The sequence below is a fragment of the Miniopterus natalensis genome, chromosome 3 (assembly GCF_054644295.1).
Source record: "Miniopterus natalensis isolate mMinNat1 chromosome 3, mMinNat1.hap1, whole genome shotgun sequence".
Taxonomy (NCBI): domain Eukaryota; kingdom Metazoa; phylum Chordata; class Mammalia; order Chiroptera; family Miniopteridae; genus Miniopterus; species Miniopterus natalensis.
The window spans coordinates 32,419,548-32,441,116 of NC_142083.1; the positions used below are offsets into that span (position 1 = coordinate 32,419,548).

The window sequence follows — 21,569 nt, forward strand, 5'->3', positions numbered from 1 at the left end:
GGGTAAAGGTAAGAGGGTTAGCCATGTAGATATTCTGGAGAACAGCATACAAGGCAAAGGGAAGAGACAAGTAAAATCTCTACATTGGGAACATGCCTGGCATGTGCAAGGAAGGAGGTCCATGTGGCTGGAGCGGAGGGACTGAGGAGATAGTAAGAGATGAGCTCAGAGGCGTAATGGAAGGTGAAATTGTGCAGGCCTTTGTGAAGACTTCAGATTTAAGTAAAAGTGGAGAGCTACTGAGGGGTCTGGAGTAAAGGGAATAATGGGATTCACTCTGCCTCCTATACTGAGGACTGCAGGGAGCAGGAGCAGCACGGGGAAATCTACTGCGAAAGCTACTTAGAGTAATCCCGTGTAAGAGTGGTGGCAGTGGAGGCAGTGAGAAGCAGTCAGATCTATGATATATTTTGAAGGCAAAAGCAATGGGACTTTTTGAGGGATTGGATACAGGTTGTGAGACAGAGAAAGGAATAAAAAATAGTTCAAGGGTTTGGGGCTTGAGCCAGACAGAGTTGACATCTGAGACAGGAGAAGCTGCTGGAAGAACAGGTTTGCGAAAATGTTTGAGAGAAAACATTTGGGCATTTTAAATATTAGATGTCTATTAAAAGTCTAATCAATAATAAGATATGAGTCTAGAATCCAAGAACGACAAAGTCGTAGCTAAAAATGCAAATTTGGGGGTCAAATGGCATATGAATGGCATCAAAAGCAATGAAAATTGATTCAGTCACCAAGGAAATGAGTATTGGTAGGGCAGAGAAAAAGACCAAGGGCTGAGTCCTGGGTACTCTAACATTAAGAGATCAGAGAAAGACAAGTACTATATGACTTCATTCATATGCAGAATCTAATGAACAAAATAAACTGACAAACAAAATAGAAAGGGATTCATAGATAGAGAACAGAATGACAGCTGTCAGAGGAGAAGGGGATTGCGGGGCTGGGTGAAAAAGATGAAGGGATTAAACAAAGGCAAAAAGAAATGCTTAGACACAGACAACACTTTGGTGATTACCAGAGGGACAGGGGAGTGGGTGGAGGTAGAAGACGGTAAGGAGGTGATACATGGTGATGGAAGGAGACTTGACTTGGGGTGGTGAACACACAGTACAATATGCAGATGATGTGTTATGGAATTGCACACCTAAAACCTATGCAATTTTATTAACCAATTTTACCCCAATAAATTCAATTAAAAATTTAAAAAGAGGTCAGAGAAAAGAATAGGAACCGGCAAAGGGGAATGAGAAAGAAGTAGTAAAACAAAAGGACAACCAAAAAGTTGTAGTGTCACGGAAGCCTAGTGAAAATCAACTAAGAAAAACACTCAGAATTGACTACTGGATTTAGCAATATGGAAGATTCTGTGACGTGACAAGAACATTTCAGTAGAATGATGGAGGCAAAAACCTGACAGGAGCAAAAATGAGAAGAGGAATTAGATACAATAAATTTAGACAATTTTGAAGAATTTTGTTACAAAGGAAGATAAGACATGAGAAAATAACTGGCTGGCTTTTTCTTTTTTCAAGATAGGAGAAATAACAATAGGTTTATATGCTTCTGGAAAAATCTGGAGGACAAGATGTTGGAAAAATTATCTACACTCTTATGGAATAACCAAGAATTAAGACAAGTATAGGGTTGGAGAGCATGACAATGAAGATTGATGACATGAAATTAAAAGCTGTGTTGTCCTTTTAATTTATCTTTATGGTTGAAAGTATTACAGATGACCCCTCTTTTGCCCCATCGACCCCTCTACCCTGCTTCCCCCACCGCCACCCAGGCCTTCACCACACTACGGTCTGTGTCCATGGGCTACGCATATATGCATGTAAGTTCTTTGGTTAATCTCTTCCCTCCCACTCCCCCCCCTGCTTCCTTCTGAGATCCATCCGTCTGTTCTATGCTTCCAGGTCTCTGGATCTATTTTGTTAGTCAGTTTATTTTGTTCATTAGATTCCACATATAAGTGAGATCATGTGATATTTGTCTTTCTCTGACTGGCTTATTTTGCTTTATTTGGAAGAAGTAATAAGATATAAAAAAGAGAGTCAATCCACGTTCAGACCCAGTAATTCAAGAGCTAAGGGAACAAGCACAGGTCCTCAACTTTAAAGAGCTGCAGAGGAAACAGTATCTTCAGAGGACAGCCAGTTTCCACTAGAACAAGGTGAAAGGAAGGAAAATTCAGAGACGTCAAGACTTTTGCTGATGATGGATCATGAATTCCTGAGGGCATGAGAGTTTCAGCAGTTGAGCCAGGATAACAAACAGAAGAGGGATATGCAGAGCCTTACGGGATTAGATGGCAGGAATAGGAAAGCGGTGGGAATCTGGGCTTCTTGCAGCGGCAAATATAAAATGGGATAAAGGGCACAGTAATACTGGTGAACTCAAGAAAGATCATGATGGGAAAGTTGTGAGTGTTTGGGGGACCAGGGCAGTGCAGGGGAGTGTGGCTCTCTCTTGATTCTTACTGGGGGAGAGTGTATTTTCTCCTAGTGCTGGGGCTTCCTCTTGACTCCTGTTGATGGAATTGATGGACCTGAGGCTGGTTCCCTTCATTATTAACAATTTTAAAAATTCATGTCACCATCACACATATGGATTTCTGATCAAAATAGCTTCTAATTTAAAAACATTTCCCTGCTCTGGGGGAAATGTAATTTTTCACAGCAGAGCTTGGTTTTACTTACATCTGTGTTACAGGAGCGATACCGTTTCCTTTCCCCAAGGCAATATTTTCCACCTCCTGAAGGTCTGAAAACACATTTTGTTTAACATGTGAATATACTACATCTATCCACATAGAAAGTACATATATTGCATGATGAAAACATATTAACATTTACTTTAAGAAAATACCAAATTTGACATTTTATTAGTTATTAAAATAATCATGCCCGTGACTGTTAGTAATAATGATTATGATTGCTGAATGTTAAAATTAAGGGAATTTACTATGAGCAGCTTTGCAAGGCTATTAATTGTCATGATTTACACTAAGAAAATGCAATTAAATTGATGTGTTTTCTAATTCTAGCAAACAGGTGATTAGTTCAGTCTGAGATTCGAGCTTAAATCACTCATTTATGATGAAAAGCCACTTGAATAAAAAAATTCAACAAAACCCATACCCTGATGCTACACGTTCACCAAGTTGGAAATGAAAAGTTCGCTTTTTTCCCAGACTGGAAACAAGAGAGGAAACTAAATAACTCTCTGGAAATAGCTTTAGTTTGAAGTAAATAATGCAGAAGTGAATTTCTATCTCATTTCAAATATACAGTTTAAAAAATTAAATCTAAACATCAGATGGGTTTGTATTATATAAATGCTTTATATAATACTCAAATTAATGAAAAAGTGAGATGTCAAATATTTGATTTCCATAAATTAATTTTTAAAGTATTTAACGTTAGGGAGGGCCATATGCTGTAATTTGAATGCTATTTTTGAAAACTAAGTTGTTCTTTTAAAAGAGGTCTGGTCATTCTCTTAAATATCTGGGCATATTATTTATTATAGGGTTTTATAATTTTGGTTATCATTCTACAGTAAACTATAGTTGAACTTACGTTAATTATTCTGTACTTGTTTTAAAAAGATCAAAGTCTAACTTAGAACTTTGGTTCACTGGAATCAATGGGATAATTAAAGTCACAGTTTTGAATATATTTTGAGTGCCAGTGAATGGTGACTCTAAGCAAGGAAAGAAATGGCCCAGCTTGAACCAACGTGGGAGAAATGGGTCAGTCAGGCAAAAACAAGGTAGTGAGGACGGTGGTAGCATGGCGGGTTTATGAGTGGGTGACGGTGAGGGAGCGCTGTTTAGCAGGAGGGTAAAAATCGATAGAAAGTGGGAGAATGGAAACACAGAATTAATATCAAGGGAAACAGTTTCAAGAAAAGGGACATTTAGAGAGGAGCCAAAGGAGAGGGCTACTGAGTTAAAATGAGAAAAAAATAACAACTTTACCCCAGAAGGAGGAAAAAAGCAGAAGTGATTAACATCATTCGGCATCACAATATTTGTTAGGGAAGAAGGCCCCCAACCTGAGCTCTAGACAAAGATGTGAAGCCCCTGACCTGCTGGAGCTGCTAAGGAGCAGTTGAGTCTGCAGAGGGACAGGAAAGACCAAGCAGAGGTGCAGTCCACCTGTAACGGGCATTGGTGGGAGGGAGGGCAGTGGGGAGAGCCGAGAATACTGACGGGACTGGCCTTCCTCCGGGGGACTCGGGCTGGAGGGAAGGATGGTGGGAGAGGAGCAGCTGACCTGCAGAAAACAGTCGCGGGAGGAAAGTGGTGGCAACTCCGGAAGATGATGAATGGGGGCATGTGAATGGAAACTATTTTAACACATGGGCAGCACTCTTTTCATTGTGATTTGTGATGCGAATCAAGGCATTTCAACCCTTCAAGTGCTCTCATTGGTCCTTTTAATACTAATGTAGCAGTAATAATTTTATGTGACATCTGAAAAGACCTTAGGTTTCCTGGGAATAATGCTAATGTGGCTAAGACCAGACCTGGATTCATCCATAATTCAGTAGGTTCTTGGAGGAGGAAATCTATCTGATTATTAGTAGATTAAGAAGCCTGGCTATACCTGGGGTAGATACACAATGCTTTTCTTTTTTCTCTATTTTATTTTTAGCTCTGTAGTAAGGGGCGAGGGAGAAAAGAAAGTCTGTCTAACAGGCTCCTCCACTCTCCTGTGCCTAGTGCTTGTTCCGAAGACAAGCACTTGGCTCAGGAGTGAAACGTTTTTACAGATAACATGTGAAACCACAGCTTTGAATCATTTCCAACTGTGTCTTTTTGTTGGCTCCGGCTTACTTTAGCTACTTACGCTGGACTGTCACAGTGTCTTAGGGATGAAGAGACGCCTCCCCCGCAGGTCCTGCTGCACTCTCCCCACAGTGACCAGGCACCCCAGCCCCCATCTACGCTCCGGGGCCACGTGCCAAAAGCAACACAATCTCCCTGATAACACCACTGCAAGATTTCACAGAAAACACAGAATTAGCTTTTAGGCAGATACAGCTATCAGGATAGAAACACACAGGGTGCAGGCAATGACCAATTCCAGGCATTAGCATTCCCCCCATAGATAACAGGCTGAGTTCTTTAACCATGTTTATACTTTGGCGATGGCGCGTGTGATTTGCAAATTATCTTTAGCTGGGCAGTGATTTCTAAATCTCTAACATGTACCAGGAGTCTAAAAAACCTGACTTGACTTCTCTTTTCTTGTTTCGCCTACTCCAGACTCTTAGTGTTTCTCATTACAGAGACCTCAAAAGTCTTTTTTAGATATTTTAGTATTAAAATTTTTTTCTTTATATTCCACTATTATTAGACTCATGGAATGATAACGCAATATGGAAAGTTCCCCAGTAAGGAATTTTTATGGTGGTAATTGCTTTTTCTTTAAAAAAAAAAAAAAAAGAAAAAGAAAGAAAGAAAGAAAAGGCTGGTTGAGGCTACAATAGTAAAAGAATGTGTTGTGGCATTTCATCTACACGAGTACTGCAGACATAATAAAAGTAATGCCAAGACACTAGGGACCGGGTACAAAAAAACCCTTATATACACCGGCCAGCCATGTGCATAGCCCCTGCGTGAACATGTGTACTGGAATTCTTCTCAGCTTTACTCTCTGCAATAAACCACACATACTGCACATAAGTAGAAAGCCAGGAATAATTTATCGAGACGCAGACATCAAATAATCAGCTCATAACTCTAACATGATAAATCTTACTTGCAGAATATGGTAAAAATGAAAGCCTTTTGTAAAAAAAACCAAGCATTTCTAGGCTGTTACTGGTGCATTTTTGTGAATTACCATCAAACATTGACAAACCATGTTCATGTTATGAAAATCATTTGTTTATATAAATAACAACAGGCAACATTATTAGAGTTGAGTAACTGTCAGCAATGTTAGTTTGCTAAATAAAAATTCAACCTTATATTACAACATAAAAGGATTATGACATGCGATGCTTAGTAAGTAATCATTTAATTATACTAATTCTATATATCCAGAATTTTTCACTGCTACCAATGGCAAATGGAATAGCTTCTTACCTGGTCTCCCTATCCCCACTTTTTTTCTACCTATAATCAATCTGTTCTCCAGTAAGCATTCAGAGAGATCTTTAAAAACATATTATCATATCATGTCTCTGTTTTGCTTAAAAGACTGGTGGTTTCCCTATTTCCCTTAACTCTGGGCAAGAGTGGCCTGTGGGAACTACCACCTGCCTCCTTCTCCTGCCTTACTCTCTCTTTCACGTATTGCTTCAGACATACTGGCCTTCTTTCCTTTCCTCAAACACTAAGCTGTTCCTTTCATAGGGCCCTTGCATCTGCTGGTCCCCCTGGGAACACTTCTCACAATTCCTGATATTGCTGTCTTGTCATTCAGTCTCAGGTCAAGTGTCATTTCACCAGAGAGACTTTTCCTCGACCACCCTTATTCTGAAGGGGTACCTCCAGGGTGTAATCATTTTGGTTTACACTACTTCTAATTATCCTGTTTCTTTTTCAAATTACTTCATTACTGTCTGTCTCCTCTCCTTAGTATGTAAAAACCTTAATGTGACATGTGTGGCTATTTAAATTTAAATTAATTAAAATTAAAAATTCAGTTCCTCAGACCCGCAAGCTACATTGCTGGGGCTTCATAGCCACATGTGTGGCGACAATGTTGGATGGAGGAGATCTAGCACGTTTGTCACCACAGAATGTTCTATTAGAAATACTGAATGTCTTGAACAGGGCTTAGCATGTAGTAGATAAGCAAAAGAAATCTACTGAATGAATGAATGCATGAGTTCAATTTTAGAATTCTCTGTCATTTTGGTTGCTACATGTCAGAAAGGAACTGGAAATACTGGAGAGTAAAGAAAGTCCAATGCATCTTTGTTTCCCTGGTAGTAACACTCAGTAAATATTTTAATAGTTATGACACCATAAAAGTCTTTTTAGAGACGTGCTGAGCAATTATCATTTGTCCACAAAAAATTAGGCAAGAGGAAGTCAAATTCTGATCGGCTATAAGGCAGGACATTCCGATCCTTAATCTAATAGATATTAAAGTGGGATATTATAGCATTAAAGCTTGATTTTGCATTTTATAAAATCACAGAGCTGCATCTTATGCTCAAAAGGACTTCAGCATTCGTGTGATGTAAGCACTTAATTTTTCAGATGAGGAAGCCAGAGCCGAAGGAGGTTGACTTGCCCAAGGTCACTTATGGGCAGAAAAGAAGGGATTATCTGTCCAAAAATACACAAAAATCAGTGGAGAAAAAAAATCTATTGGAAGTGTAGAATTATATATTTGAAGACATTAAATAATACTCTAATATACTTGACTGAACTGCTTTTACTACAAAATAACACTAGAGACTAAAAATCCGCTCAGCTGTTAAGTGTACAGCACATGTTATTTCAGAACTCCTTGAGTACCTGTGGGGAAGAAATTCACTTTCTGCATTTTCAGGGGCTAAGGAATTGTGAAGGCCATAAGAACACTGAAAGATGTAGGTTCCAAAATATTTAATAACATTGTTATATGTTTCCTGGAGACTCACAAACTGTAGAACAGGGAAGGGAGCCACACAAATTATCTTGTTTTCCTTTTAAAACTTACCTTTAAGGTAGTAAAAGATAAATACAGTATTCAGTTTATAAAATGTCGCTCAATTCTCATGATTATTTAACATCTACACAACAGTAGTATTTCATAACTGGTTTGCTAGAATCTTTTACTGCATAAATTTATGCTAGTGATTATATCTATTCCATGAAGTTATAACATAATAGACAATTATGTCAGAAAGTTAAATAACAGAGATTAATGGGTAAAAATGAAGAATTCATAAGTATCATTCATCTACCAATCAACAAGAGATTAGTGTCTAGTTTAACAACTAATTAACAACTTGGTTAACTAGTTAACAACTTCAGTCTGTGAAGAGACAACTTCACCCTATGTAGCCTGTGTTACAAATATGAGTCCTCATTATGACAATATCTTTGGTTTAAAGCAAGTTTATTTATTTATTTTCTTTAGTTTCTCTAACTATAAAATGGGGGCTAACTTTAGTTTTTGATTCCAATATGGTTTGGATTAAGACAACTTTAGAAATTATTTCTGTGCAGACATACCTTCAAAGAAGTTAAAAACCTACCAAAGGTTTGAATTCAATCTCTGGTAAATGTTCCTTTTTGTGTGTTTTGTTTAGCTTCCTCCCACCTTGTATTTATAGGAAGGGATCTCTTTGGAATTCCTCCTATCTCCCACCTCTGGTAGCAGTAAGTTTCTTGATGTAGCACATGATTTTAAGAAAAGAAACTTATTTAACCTAATAATAACTGCTTTAAGAAATCTATAAGGAACTTCATGCAGATCAAGTTATATGAGCTAATTTTCTAGATGATTACATGAATCAATATATAATGACTTTAATGTCATAAATAATATAATTAGATTACACTAAATAAAGCAACTTGAAGTATATAAATCCTATAAACACATAAAGGTGAGAATTTTGAGTGTTGTATTTTCTATTTTTGTCTCTTTTTTCCCCCTGAAGTTGCCAAAACTTTAAAAGCTCTGTTTCCATAGGCATAGAATTTTATTTCTTTTCCTGAAACTAGAAGAGTTACATCCTCAGATGGGAACCAGTTTCTAATCCTTATTCTCAAAGATTATATCTAATCTAGTGATGTAGTCTAAATATCAGTCAAATTATCCAGACAAAATGAATAAATTTTGCCTTCTTTTTGCCAATTCAAGTGTGTTTAACCAGGTTTAGAAAGGTGAAAGTAAAACTATCCCATTCCAAGAATAAAATCTCAGATTGTTCATTCTCACTTTTCAAATTCCATCAAAGTAAAACAAATATATTTTAAAACTATCTAGAAAGACAACATATTCCAGGTGAAGCTTTAAAAGTTTTCCTAAGAAACCAGTATTAAACAACATCTCTTGCTATTAGACACTGAATTTCATAATGCACATCAGGGAATGGTCTTTAAGCAAGATACATTATAAATCAAAAAATCTAACCTTGAGAATTTGTCAGAATTCCACAAAAAATTTTTAAGATGAGTATACTTTTAAAGTATTTTTTATTTTTAAATATTGAAAACATACATATTTTTTAACTGGAGTCACTCTAGGATGTGACTATGGTAGGTCTTGAACTATAGCCAGCACGGGGTCCAGCCAGCATCTGGAATGGGAGCCCTCTAAGGAAATCCTAAGATTTTAACGGAAGTGATATTGGTGATTCAATATAGAACATTCTTCAGTCAGAAAAGCCAGAAGTTGGAGCACAGCACCATTAAAAGCCTTATCTTCCCACTCTGCAGGTGCGGGAATGCTGAAGCTTATTTCAGCCCAAATTCTAAATCAGAACTTGTCATCCCATACTATTTAAATTTCTAGAGCAATTCAAGAGCTATTCTTTCTTTACTTCCTGTGTATATAATTCGAAGCATGTTATAGTCTACTCTAAGATCTACCCAGTGCTTTAGAAGGGTAGATAGTAACCCTCGTCTAATCCAGCCCCATGTTTCCCATACAAAGACATTAGGAACCAATGTCATATATATGTAAGTTCGAATGCTGTGCTATATTTCTAACTGAGTCTTGTCGAATCATCAAGTCAATCTTTTGGCAATAAACCAAGTCTCTGAAGCCTTCTTTGTGGTCACCATCAGAGCTTGCCAGGATTGAGTTTTCCTTACCCTTAATACCCCGTTCGGTAACAATGCCCACACTGCTATCAGAGTTTTTACCGTCTGAATCTTTGTTTACTACTCATCAGATATGGCATCCCTCCGATGCCTGTCCAAAGTGCTATTGCTGATGCCATGTCTCAGGGAAGTTTTTTTGGCTTAAAGTTATATTAATTGATTTGTAGGAGTTTGACCCATGGGCGCCCAGTACCAACGCGCGCACTCTCTGGGCTCATCAAATTCCCTCCTCTGGTTAACGCTACTGTCCCTAAGCACATCCATTCAGACCATATGGTTCTTATTCAACCCCTGAATGGCTTATTCAGGCAGACATCCAATGGCTGGAATAGCGATGTCAGACCCCCCAGGACTCACGCAAAGATCAGTTTTTAATTTTTTGGCCATATTTCTTACTCCATCTGCTAAATGTGCATGGAACAGTTCCCATACTTACATGGAACATTTGTGGAACTGCGCCTCGGGCAGGGATCCCATATCTTTTGCAGCCAGAGTTTGACGAGATCATTGCGGATCCAGTCCTCTGGATATGTCTATGCTATCACTTAAGCAATACTTCTCTCCCCCCAACATTTAAAAAAAAATTTATTCAAAAAACTATGAGCAGCTTTGGTGTTATCCTGCTGGCTAGACAGGATGTAGGTTCTTTCTTGTTTTTTCTGAGGAGAGTAGTTTTGAAATTTAGAGATCAGAAGTCATGTTTATTTCATTCCTGTTTCTGAGGCACACAAATTCATGCTTATACTTTCTGATGCTCAGTACTGCCAGTTAAGACAGTCTGACAAAGAATTTTCTGTCCACAATCATCTAAGGTTGGCAAATAATCAAAAGTAATGATGAGGCTCTAGTATTATATTCTAGTACCTTCCTTCTGCTGAAGCCCATAAAAAGTTCACTGAGATATTATCTCATTTTATCCTTACAACACCTCTATGAAATAGGTGGAAATAAGTTATCATTTTTAAAGCGGAGGTTCATTATTTTTCCAATTGTAACACAATCATATATTCTTAGTTCAATGTTCTGTCCACAGTGCCTTCCTGTTGGATTCCTAGATAAGATGCTGTTACTGGTAGATAAGAGAAAAATCCACTTAGAATTAAAGGGTAAAATACATTGTCACCATCAATCTCAAGCTCAGTAACCCACTTTATTCCTATGACAATAAAAATTTGCTTTTTTTTCCTCTATAAAATTTCCCATCTAAAGGTAAAGTAAAATCAGAGGAATACAGAGGGGCACAGTTTTCAACTTTGGAATTAGAAAGACCTGGGCTGGAATCTCAGCTCTGCTATAAAATTGCTTTGTAATCTTACGCTTTCAAATTTTACTTTCTTCATCTGTAAAATGGAGGTAAAAGAGTACCCGCCTAATAGGATTTTGGTCACTACTAAACAGAACAAATATGTGCCTGGCACAGTATAAGTACTTTAAAAATATTCACTCTCATCATCATCACTATTGGTAATGCCAACTATTTTTAGATGGCAAGAATACAGACTAGCCACACAAAGCTGACCTGACCAATTGAAAATTCCACTTTAATTTTGTCCCTAGTTCTTTGCATGGTTGTTTTGATTTGAGTCAAAATGCTGAACTCTGTTTTAATTTCCAGATAGATACAGCCTTAGGAGGAAAGTCTGCAACTTGGCAAAAGTAAACACACTTTTCTTTTAAGAAGAAAAAAAATAAGTGAAATCAACAAAACAAATTTGTAAAAAGATAATATGACAAATGCAGTTACTAAAAACATAAATTAAAAATAAATTAAGGCGCTAACCAGTTTGACTCAGTGGTAAGAGCATTGGTCAGCCTGCAGACTGAAGGGTCCTGGGTTCAATTCTGGCCAAGGGCCTATACCTCAGTTGCAGGTTCGATCCCTGGCCCCATCAGGGCTCGTGCAAGAGGCAACCAATGTGTCTCTCTCACATGGATGTGTTTCTCTCTTTCTCTCTCTCCCTTCCTTCCACTCTCTCTGAAAAGCAATGGAAAAAATATCCTCAGGTGCCCAGCCAGGGTGGCTCAGCGGTTGAGCATCAACCTATGATCCAGGAGATCGCAGTCAGATTCCCGGTCAGGGCACATGCCTGAGTGGCAGGCTCAGTCCCCATAAGAGGAGACAGCCAATCAATGACTCTCTCATCATTGATGTTTCTCTCTCTCTCTCTCCCTCTCCCTTCCTCTCTCTGAAATCAATAAAGATATATTTTTAAGTAAATAAATAAAAATGTTTAAAAAATATATATATGTATATCCTCGGGTAAGGATTTAAATAAATAATTGACAAAGAACTGCTCAGCTCAGCTGTCTAGTACTTTGTACTCTTTCTCCTTAAAAATGTAGGTTGATCTAGTTCTTTAAAAACTTCTTCATAAATTCAGAGCTAATGATAGGAATATGCTCAGGGTCTTCTAGTATACTCTTTTTCTTTCCAGGGAGTCTACATGTGTTTGTTTTCATTCACTCATTCATTTTAAAACTTCTTAGCACCATTCCTAAAGCTGCCTATTGACGTTTCATATCCCTGGAACAATGGCTAAGATTTTTGTTTGGAAGAATAATTTTAGATGGTGATACTGACTTTTTGCAACTAAACTCTAATGTTGTGAATATGAATGACCTCTTGGAACACAAGCTTTGTTACATTTACAAGGTTCTTAAATAGTTTTTCATGAAGCTCAAGATGTTCTGTTGAATTATGTTGGAAGCTGACAGGGTAAAGAGGCAGGTAAGGTATTCTTTTAACCATATCATTGCCATTTTTTTAAGTGTATATTTCAGAATTATATAGGCCTCATTTGAAAAAAGGGGATAAGGGTCAAAAAGTTGGCAACCAACGTAAACTAAAAATGTGAATCTTTAGAAATCAAGTATATTTCCCCATTTTATTCACTTTTTATCTGTGCTTATTCTTATTTATGCTTAGAATTATATTTCCCTTCTATTTATTTATCTAAATTCAAATTTAATACTGTTAGCTTTAATATTATTGAGCGTGTCTTCTAAATATCCCTCAAAATTGTCTCTAATTTTCAAGAAATATGTCATCTCTATCACATATGTGCACACAGCTATAAGATATGGCATTTGACAGTCTTGCAATTAAGCACAAATTAGAAGATATTAAATATGTGTTTACCATGTAAATGATTGGTGGGGGTAAGTTATGTGTTCTCAAATAGCCACTACTTGTGATTTACTTATTTGGAGTGATTATATAATTTATGGAATGCTTTAGAAGAGCTCTGAAGTATTTTAAAAAATAAAATTTTTTTGCCATAGGGTTAGAAATAAAGTCAAATAAAAAGAGCCCATGAGGCCTAGTGATAGTATTATTCCAAGCAAATAGAAACCATGGCCCATAGACTAGATTACAAGAATAATAATCCATTGCAAATAAGGAAACAGATTCTCACTGTGACTTCCCCCCTACAGTTGTGTATTTCTTCTAAGTACAGATTGATTTAAATTGCTACTTGTCGATGACAAGAATTGTTGGTTCCAAAATAAACCCAGACTATTGTTTCAAGAATGCGGTTCCTAATACTTTCTATTACTTCAGTGAAAAAAAAAAAAAGAAGGAATTTTTGGTCGTGTGCGAAGATCTCTGTATTTGTATTGGCTACTTACGTAGTCTCAAAAAAAGATCCTTAATCCTTTAAAATGACCCTATCAATTCATACATTTACCATAATTTACCAACATTTCCAAACTCAGCATGGAAAAGCTATCAACATGGCACTAGGTCATGGGTCCTGAATGAAGCCGTCAGCAAGGATTAATAAACTGTGACAGCTGCCCAAAAGCTCTCATTCTTTTTATTTAAACATCAGTTTGCAAGCTGAAATCCAGTGTAATCTTTGTTGAAAGTAGCCCAACTAACATGGAAGAAGTCAGAACTGAGAACAGATGACAGTAGTAGTTATTATTGTAAATCCAGTCCATAGCAATAAATTCTAGAATTCACATATATAGAAATACCTAGAGAACTTCAGGAATAGCATAAACTAGTCCTATCTGTTTCAGCAATTTCTAATAATATTTTTGAAAACTCCACTGATGAAACCAAAATTATTTAGCTCCAATTTCTGTGCTCTATAAGTTGTTTAAGTATCCTTCTACTATTAGCCCTTTCTCTCATACTGCAATTTCAAAGTGACTCTAGTTAGACTACAGTTGTAAAATATTCTAGAATCACATAATTTTCCTGGGTATTATTTATCAGAAAAAAACAGACATATGACTAAGCAGACTATATTATGTACTATTGTTGGTGGACATTTTCTATACAAATATAACTCACACATATACATACAGAAAGGTGAAACTGACCCAGAAAATAGTTATTTACTGTAATTTCCTGACCAATGCATATTTGCAGAAAATCAAGTTATGACAATTAACTCAATAGACTAGAAATGCATTATTTTCTCAAGTACATTTTAATTAATATGCATGATTTCCTAGCAGCTGAATATCAACGCTAAACATTTATCAAATAGCTAATAAACTTTGAGCTTACCCCCTTTTCAATATTCCCAGTTTGGCAGAGTGTTCCCTCAGCTGCAGGAATACTGTTGGTGACACAGCGGTTGCTTTTGCTGAGACACCAGAGCTCTCTACACACTTCCTAGGAAAGAAGGCAAAGGCAAGTTGATCAGAAGTAAAGACTAAAATCATGTCCACTCTTCCATAAAATAGGCCCACAGTCACTCAGCATTATTTGTTTCTTGCTGGTGCTGAAGCATCAAAGGGGAAGATTTTGGAGGAGGCTCTTATGGAAGGTGGGTTATCCATTGTACAGAATCATTTAAATGTTTGTCTTTAAAACCCTCATTTTAGTAGATAAAGTATCTCTTAGTTTTTAATATTAAGATCTTTTAAAAATAATATACAGAAACTTCATTAATAGAGAAGGGTAGGGAAAAAGATTGAATATGTAGAAAGGGAATATATGTTTATTTCTCTCAAGAATACATAACAGAACAAACTTACCAATTACTAATAGAGTGGTGCTAGGTATTTGTCATCTTAGATCTACTGTAATAGTCAAATAAAGACCATTTTAAGAAGAAAAAAGAGACCATAGGAATAGGCAGGGAGTAACTTCTAAAATTCAAAGTTGCCTAAAGAACAATCTAGCAATGTTATTTGCAGTTCATCAGTGTAGCCCACCATCTTCATGAAAGGGAAATTTGGTTTTGAACAAATGCTGCTGTTTATATGTCACTTCTATAATTGACAGATTTTGGACATTGTTTGGAGCTGTCTTGTCTTCTTTTTTAGGATTTTTCATTATCCTACTTCATCATGGGGAAATTACAACACTTATTCTAATATCAACAATGTAAAGTACCTCATTTTGTTCACACACTATCATATTTTAAAATTAGCTGTTCAACACATATCTGAATAAAGTGTTTTAAGTACTAGCCAAAAAAAGCTTACTTTGAAGAAACTCAAAATTTTCAGTTTCTCTTTATATGATCACCAACTAGCATAATTAATGATATTGCAAGTTTTTAATTTAAACTAGAACCACTGAGTATAAAATATCTTTTTGCAATAAAAATATATTAATCTGGAATGCAAAAATAAATTTATATATAAGATTCATTTATATTGTTATTATTCCCCAACTGCTCTTTAAACTCTCAAAAAACTTAATTACAAGAACTTATGTAACATATCACAAGACAAAATGTTTTTTTGACCATGTATGGTGATAGATGTTAACTAGACTTATTATAGTGATCATTTCACAATATACACAAATACTGAAACATTATGTTGTACACCTGAAACTAATATAGTATACATCAATTATATCTCAATTCTAAAAAATTTTTAAAGAACTTATGCCACATTAACACAATTCAGAAATGAAGCGGTAACAGTGAGTTAACTCAAATGTTCCAGAAAATGGGAATGCCTCAGAGTATAGGAAACTGAAGGGATTTCTTTGAGTCCTTCTCTAGGATGTTCCCCCAACCCATCTCACCAGGCAGAGAAAGGGACATATAATTTCTACTAGATTTTAAAAATACTTTTTGAAAATTATCTACTTTAAACTCTATTTTACTTTATTTTTCTACTTGAAACTCCGTGTTGAGAATTATTGAGGCAGAAGAGTTAAAGCATTAGAAAATAAAACAACACATTCTGTGAGTCATAATATAAAACTTCCCTGTTCTTGCAATCCAGTTGATTACAAACTCTATTTTCTTTCAAGGCTTCAGTTTCTGTTTTAAGAGAAGGTTATTTATGCTACTTCATTCTTCCTTTTCTACAGGAGATTGATTTTCAGTACATGTTCCCAAAATGTATTCTTTTAGTTTAATATTTAAAAAACAGTAGGACTAACATGTTAACGTCTTCAAATATTGTTCCCATGTATCAAAAATACCCACATTCAAAGAAAAATGGGTTCACAAAAATAGACAAGCATTGCTAGAACAATGTATTAAGAGATTACCAAAAAAACCCCAAAAAACAACCCTAACCATAATCCTGGATCATACTCCTGATCTTTAATGATTTTTATTAGGCCTAAATATTACTTTGGACAGAACTATACAATGAAAATTCTATCATGGAAAACAATATCCTATATTAGGAGAACATACTATTTAGACAAGTTACAGAAACTTTCCAAAAGTGCCTTGAAAATCTCTACCCAAGCGGCAAGTGTTCAAGATACTTTTTCCCAAAATTTTAATCTCAAGAATCACAATAGAGAGGCCCCTGAGGGCAGCGCCCTTATCCTTCAGAAGAGGGCACATTTTAAAAGGCAGATTCCCAAATTTAACAGGATTTTATGACCTTAGCCATTTCTGGGGATTCAACTTTTGCTAGGGCATTAACTTCTCACAAATACTGTTTAAAGTACAGGACTGAACATCTGTGTATGGGAACTATTCCTAAGATGTAAAACGATTCTTGGAGAATGCTCTGAAGAGTCTTCAGCTAGATCTCTCATCTAGTATATCAACTTGGATAAGAAAGACTTTGATATCCAAATTAAGATTTCTAAAGATTACAAAAAATTCTCTCGAAAGATAAAACCCAAGAAAATTTCATTTCATACCCAGCAAGCAAGAGGTATACTTCCTGAAAGAACCTGAGAACAATTTCACATCTTCAGAAACACCCTGCTTTCTCTAAACTGCTGGAGCTCAGAACATGGATGGCGTACTTGCACAGATGCACACAATTGTACATGCATGTTAGTTGTTAAATAAGTACCTAAAGTAGGTCCCAAGCTCTACTTAAGTTAAATACATGCTCAATATTTTTGCCTCTTGGGGAATTTGTATAACAATCATCATCATAGGTGGGTTAATTTCCTTGAATGATTTGACTAGCCACCAGCTTAGCTCTAGAAGAACATAGTTATCTTTCACATACTCATGCTTATTTATAGAAATTAAGATTTATTAAAATAAGTCTCATGAATTAATAAATCATTGCCTGTGCATTAGGGTGATTAATTCTCTTCTCTAACCATACAATTCATTTTGGGAAGACTCTCCAGAAGTGTGGTCTTTGTGCCTGCCCTTGAGTTAAAGGAAGAAGAGAGAAGTTACCAACAGTCTCCACTATTGGAAATTTCTGTCACATGATACTGAAAATTGCAAATAGCATCTCTAATATCATGGGATCAACTTCTAATCAATTAGGAGGATTGCCTGGTAAAACAAAAGTAACAGCATTATTTACCATTCATGCAAGACTATTTGTTAAGCACCTACCATTTGCCTCACCAAGCATTACATTAGTGTTATGAGAAACCAACACTATCACTTAGAATTTACAAGAACCAGGAAGGAGGCAGGGTATAAAAAGACATGTAGCCCAAAAGCCATGGATTGGTACTGCTCTTTGATCAAGTTTTTAATATTCTGTGACAAAATTAGAAGAATGATGTCAATGTGGTTTTTTCATGATACTAAATGTTTTATTTTCATGAACTTCCTTATTTATTGTTATTCCTTTTACTTTTTAGGTGTTACGATAAACTATAAGATTATTCATGGCAGGGTGTGTTTGTTTATGGTAGTCCTTACAGAATGTTTCCACTTGGCAAAATTATAAGTTCATATCCCTGTGCTGATTTGCTAATTTTTGGAGAGAAATTTTCCTTGCCTACAAAAAGCTAAAAGTTTGTGAACCATTCATTGCCCAAGACTTGATAATCCATGTTCATTTCTTTCTTTTTTGCCACACATCCTCTAGTAATTAATTTAACAGGAAACTCTGGTTCTTAGTTGTACGAAGATATATTTGTTTTGCCCTCATTTTAAAAATGATATTTGAGTTGAATATAGAATTCCAGGCTGATATTTAATACTACCTTGGCATTTAAAGGTAGTAAGTTCATTATTATCTGGAAACCTTCTAGAGGTTGAGGAAAAGTCACCTGTCAGTCTAATTGCTGTTTCATTGCAATAAAGTCTGTCTAGCTGCTTTCAAAACTTCTCTGTCTTTGCTTCAGGGCAGTTTCACCACTGTATCTAAGTTTCTTTTTATTTATCTACTTGGGCTTCATGCTTTGGGAATTTGTCTATTTTTTAAATATATCTTTATTGATTTCAGAGAGAGGAAGGGAGAGGGAGAGAGAGGCAGAAACATCAATGATGAGAGAGCCAATGATCAGATGCCTCCTGCACGCCCCCCAACTGGGGATCGAGCCGGCAACCAGGGCATGTGCCCTCACTGGGAATCGAACCCCGATCGCCTGGATCCTAGTTCAATGCTCAACCACTGAGCCATGCCCGGCCGGGCTCTTTTTTTAATTCTAAAAAATTATTAATCATTGATCCTTTCAAAACAGTAAAAGAAATTAGAATTATAATCTCTGAAATTTCCATCCTTTTCAAGTAACTATAGCTGTTAAATGATACTAAAAAATGGGAAGAAAAGCCCTTTGATTTACTTGGGAAAACTGAAATAAGCAGTTCATATGAGGGGGAAAGAAATAACATAAAAGTATAACAACATTTTATATTTATTATATCATTAAGGAAGTAAAATAAAATATGAAGAGAAAATGGCATCTTTATTGCTAGAATTTGCTTTGTTTTCGGTTTTTTTAACAGCTGTACAGATTATAAAAGTGATACAAATGCTCTGCCCTTGGGGATCCTAAACCCTCTGCCGTCTTGGGCCCTTGGCTGTGGCTATGACGCATTCTCTTTGTCTCACTACCCGTCAGTGACATCTCAACAGCTGCTTGCAATAAGGATCCCGATGGCCAAGGGGGAGAGCAGAGCCCTGAAGAGGTCAAGAAGGAGCGTCAATGATTAGAAAGGTTACTTATCATTGTATCACACAAAAGAAAATTGAAAACCAACATATGGTGACCCCATGGCCTGGCTCCAGGTGCTTAGTAGCCGACTGAAGAAAGAGGGTACTGTGCCCTTATTTCAGCTTTAAATAGGTTAATCCTGTTATGTGGGCAACTGAAGTGCAAGAGAGCCTGGAAGAGCACTGTGTGTGTGTGTGTATGTGCACTCTCGCCTGTGTGTGAACCTCTGTGCCTATTATAAACAAAAAACTAATTCAGATTAATTAATTAATCATTAATTTGAAGGGGTTAAAAATGATTAAATGGTTTTTAAAAATACCTCTAAGAAGCAGACCCAGAGTGAAAACTACTAAGCTTTAAGGATACAAGTGATTATGAACCTATAATTTTGGCTTGAAATTAAAGGGAAAATCAAAATTAAATCAACTTCTTGTCAAGTGTGTGTTTGATAAATATACACATTTGGGTTCCAAGAGAATATTGACTTGCTAAAGTAATGCCATGCCTTTTATTCCCTAAACCCCTATCAGACCACACTGTAGAATATTTACACCATCTTATAATCTTCAAGCAAAGTGATTTTACAGTCTCCCTCAGTGCAAAATCCCAATTTTAAAAACTTGAAATCATTCCTAGTGCCTAATCTACAAGCTTCCAGCTGTAAAAATTAAGGCCACTGTGCTTTTTAATGCTCTTGGTAGAGAAAGAGAACAATTTGTAACCAGCAATCTAACTATTATAAATGTTCTAATGTCTGAAGGTGGTTTTGAGGCCAACATTTAGCTTTCTTTTCACAGGTTACTCAAACTTAATTTCTTTAAACTTCCCTTATATGTCCTCCTAAGTACTTCACTGAGACTGAAGCATAACTCAAAGAGTGACCCTTAAAATATCTTAACATGCTCCCAACAGTACAGACGGCTCAGATTCTCGGAGAGCACTACCAGCATATCAGCCATGCAGAGATCGCCCCATGGGTGACAGATATTCACAGAGGAAAGAGAATCATTTGTTTAATGTCCGCCACGTGCCAGGTAAACGAAAAGCTCTTTATATGCCTATCTTACACTTTTGCTATCTGAAGTTTACAACAACGTGGCTCCCGCTCACTGGAAAAAGTATCCGAGTAAAATCTACTGGTGGTCAACTTCAGGTCACAGGTGATTGCTAATGGTAAGCAGTCTTGCTACTGAAAATGTCCTGTGAAAAAGTATCCTATTCCATTGTGAAACCACAAGTAAGACCCCGTGTTCCTGTTTACACTCCAGAATACACGGTCTATGAATAAACACTGCTCAGTCCCAGTGACAATGTACAACACACTACTATGCATTTATGCGCTAACTCTTAAGGCTATATAAAGTGACGAACCTCACAGATAATAATTGCCATAAATTAAACGAAGCTATGATGTCTAGAAAATTTCTCTGGTTTTGTCCTGGGTCTTAAATCTAACTCTGATAGCACTCATCTCTCTTTTTAAAACTCCTTCACTGAGGTATGATTGACATACAAGAAGCTGTACATATTCAATGTATATAACTTGGCAAGTTTGGAGATAAGTCTATACCCATGAAACCATCATCACAAATTAGGCCATAAACACCTACCACCTCCAAAAATTTCCTCTCATCCTCATTTATTGTTTTTGTGTGTATGATGATACTTATCTCCTGAAAGAAAATATATCTGCAGTCTTATTAACATGTTTCCTGTACCTAATGGAAAGTGGAACTGACAGATTTAGACCTATTTTTATTTTTTACCTTGGAGTAGGTAAACCATATTCTGTATTTTAGTTTCCTCATCTATAAAGCATTATAAAATAATTACCATTTTAATCAAAACAGTCTGAAGTACCTCAGAAAAAAAACTATGTAAATACCAGAAACTAGATATCCTTTATAAATTACTTATAAAGTTATATTAATCTGTATATTGTGCTGTACAGTTTTGTTCTTTGTATTTATGGCCATTACAATCTCATACTTCTAATGGGATTTATCTAGAAAACATAAATGGGTGATATACAAGGTTAATGGTGGAAAATGTTGTCGTGAAGAAAAACAAAAAAGAAAAGTTTTCATGAAATGCCCAAATGTAAATAATATGTATATTAATGAACCAACTCACAAAAAAATCAGGCGAGATTTTTCTTGACTACATATGTAATCACTGGTGACCCCAGCAATGACAAAAGTGGAAGACATGGGAAGCTGATCGCTGCTGTAGTTGTGGGTCATTCTGTGGTTGTTTGGTATCTTCCCTGACATCACTAGAGATCTAGTTGAAACAGGGTTCATTTCATGATGCTTCAACACCAGACATGTCCCCTCACTTAAATCCTACAGTGCTCCTCTGAGCCTTGGAGCATATGTTTAGTGTTCATCTCAGGATGCTGCACTCAGCTATCTCAGTCAGGGCTGGTTGTTTTCCCTTTAGCTACCATCTTAATATGACTTGTTTACC

The 21,569-nt window shown here is 36.3% G+C and overlaps 1 protein-coding gene across 1 annotated transcript in view; it reads right to left on the reverse strand.

Annotated features, from left to right (window-relative positions):
- ADAMTS6 (ADAM metallopeptidase with thrombospondin type 1 motif 6) overlaps positions 1 to 21,569 on the reverse strand; it is a 207,166-nt gene that overhangs the window by 79,082 nt on the left and 106,515 nt on the right. The window contains exons 12-14 of the mRNA XM_016198764.2: positions 14,316 to 14,423; positions 4,866 to 5,011; positions 2,709 to 2,772 (exon numbers count right to left, since the gene is read on the reverse strand). Of these exons, the coding sequence (XP_016054250.1) occupies positions 2,709 to 2,772; positions 4,866 to 5,011; positions 14,316 to 14,423 (318 nt within the window). The remainder of the gene's footprint in view (positions 1 to 2,708; positions 2,773 to 4,865; positions 5,012 to 14,315; positions 14,424 to 21,569) is intronic.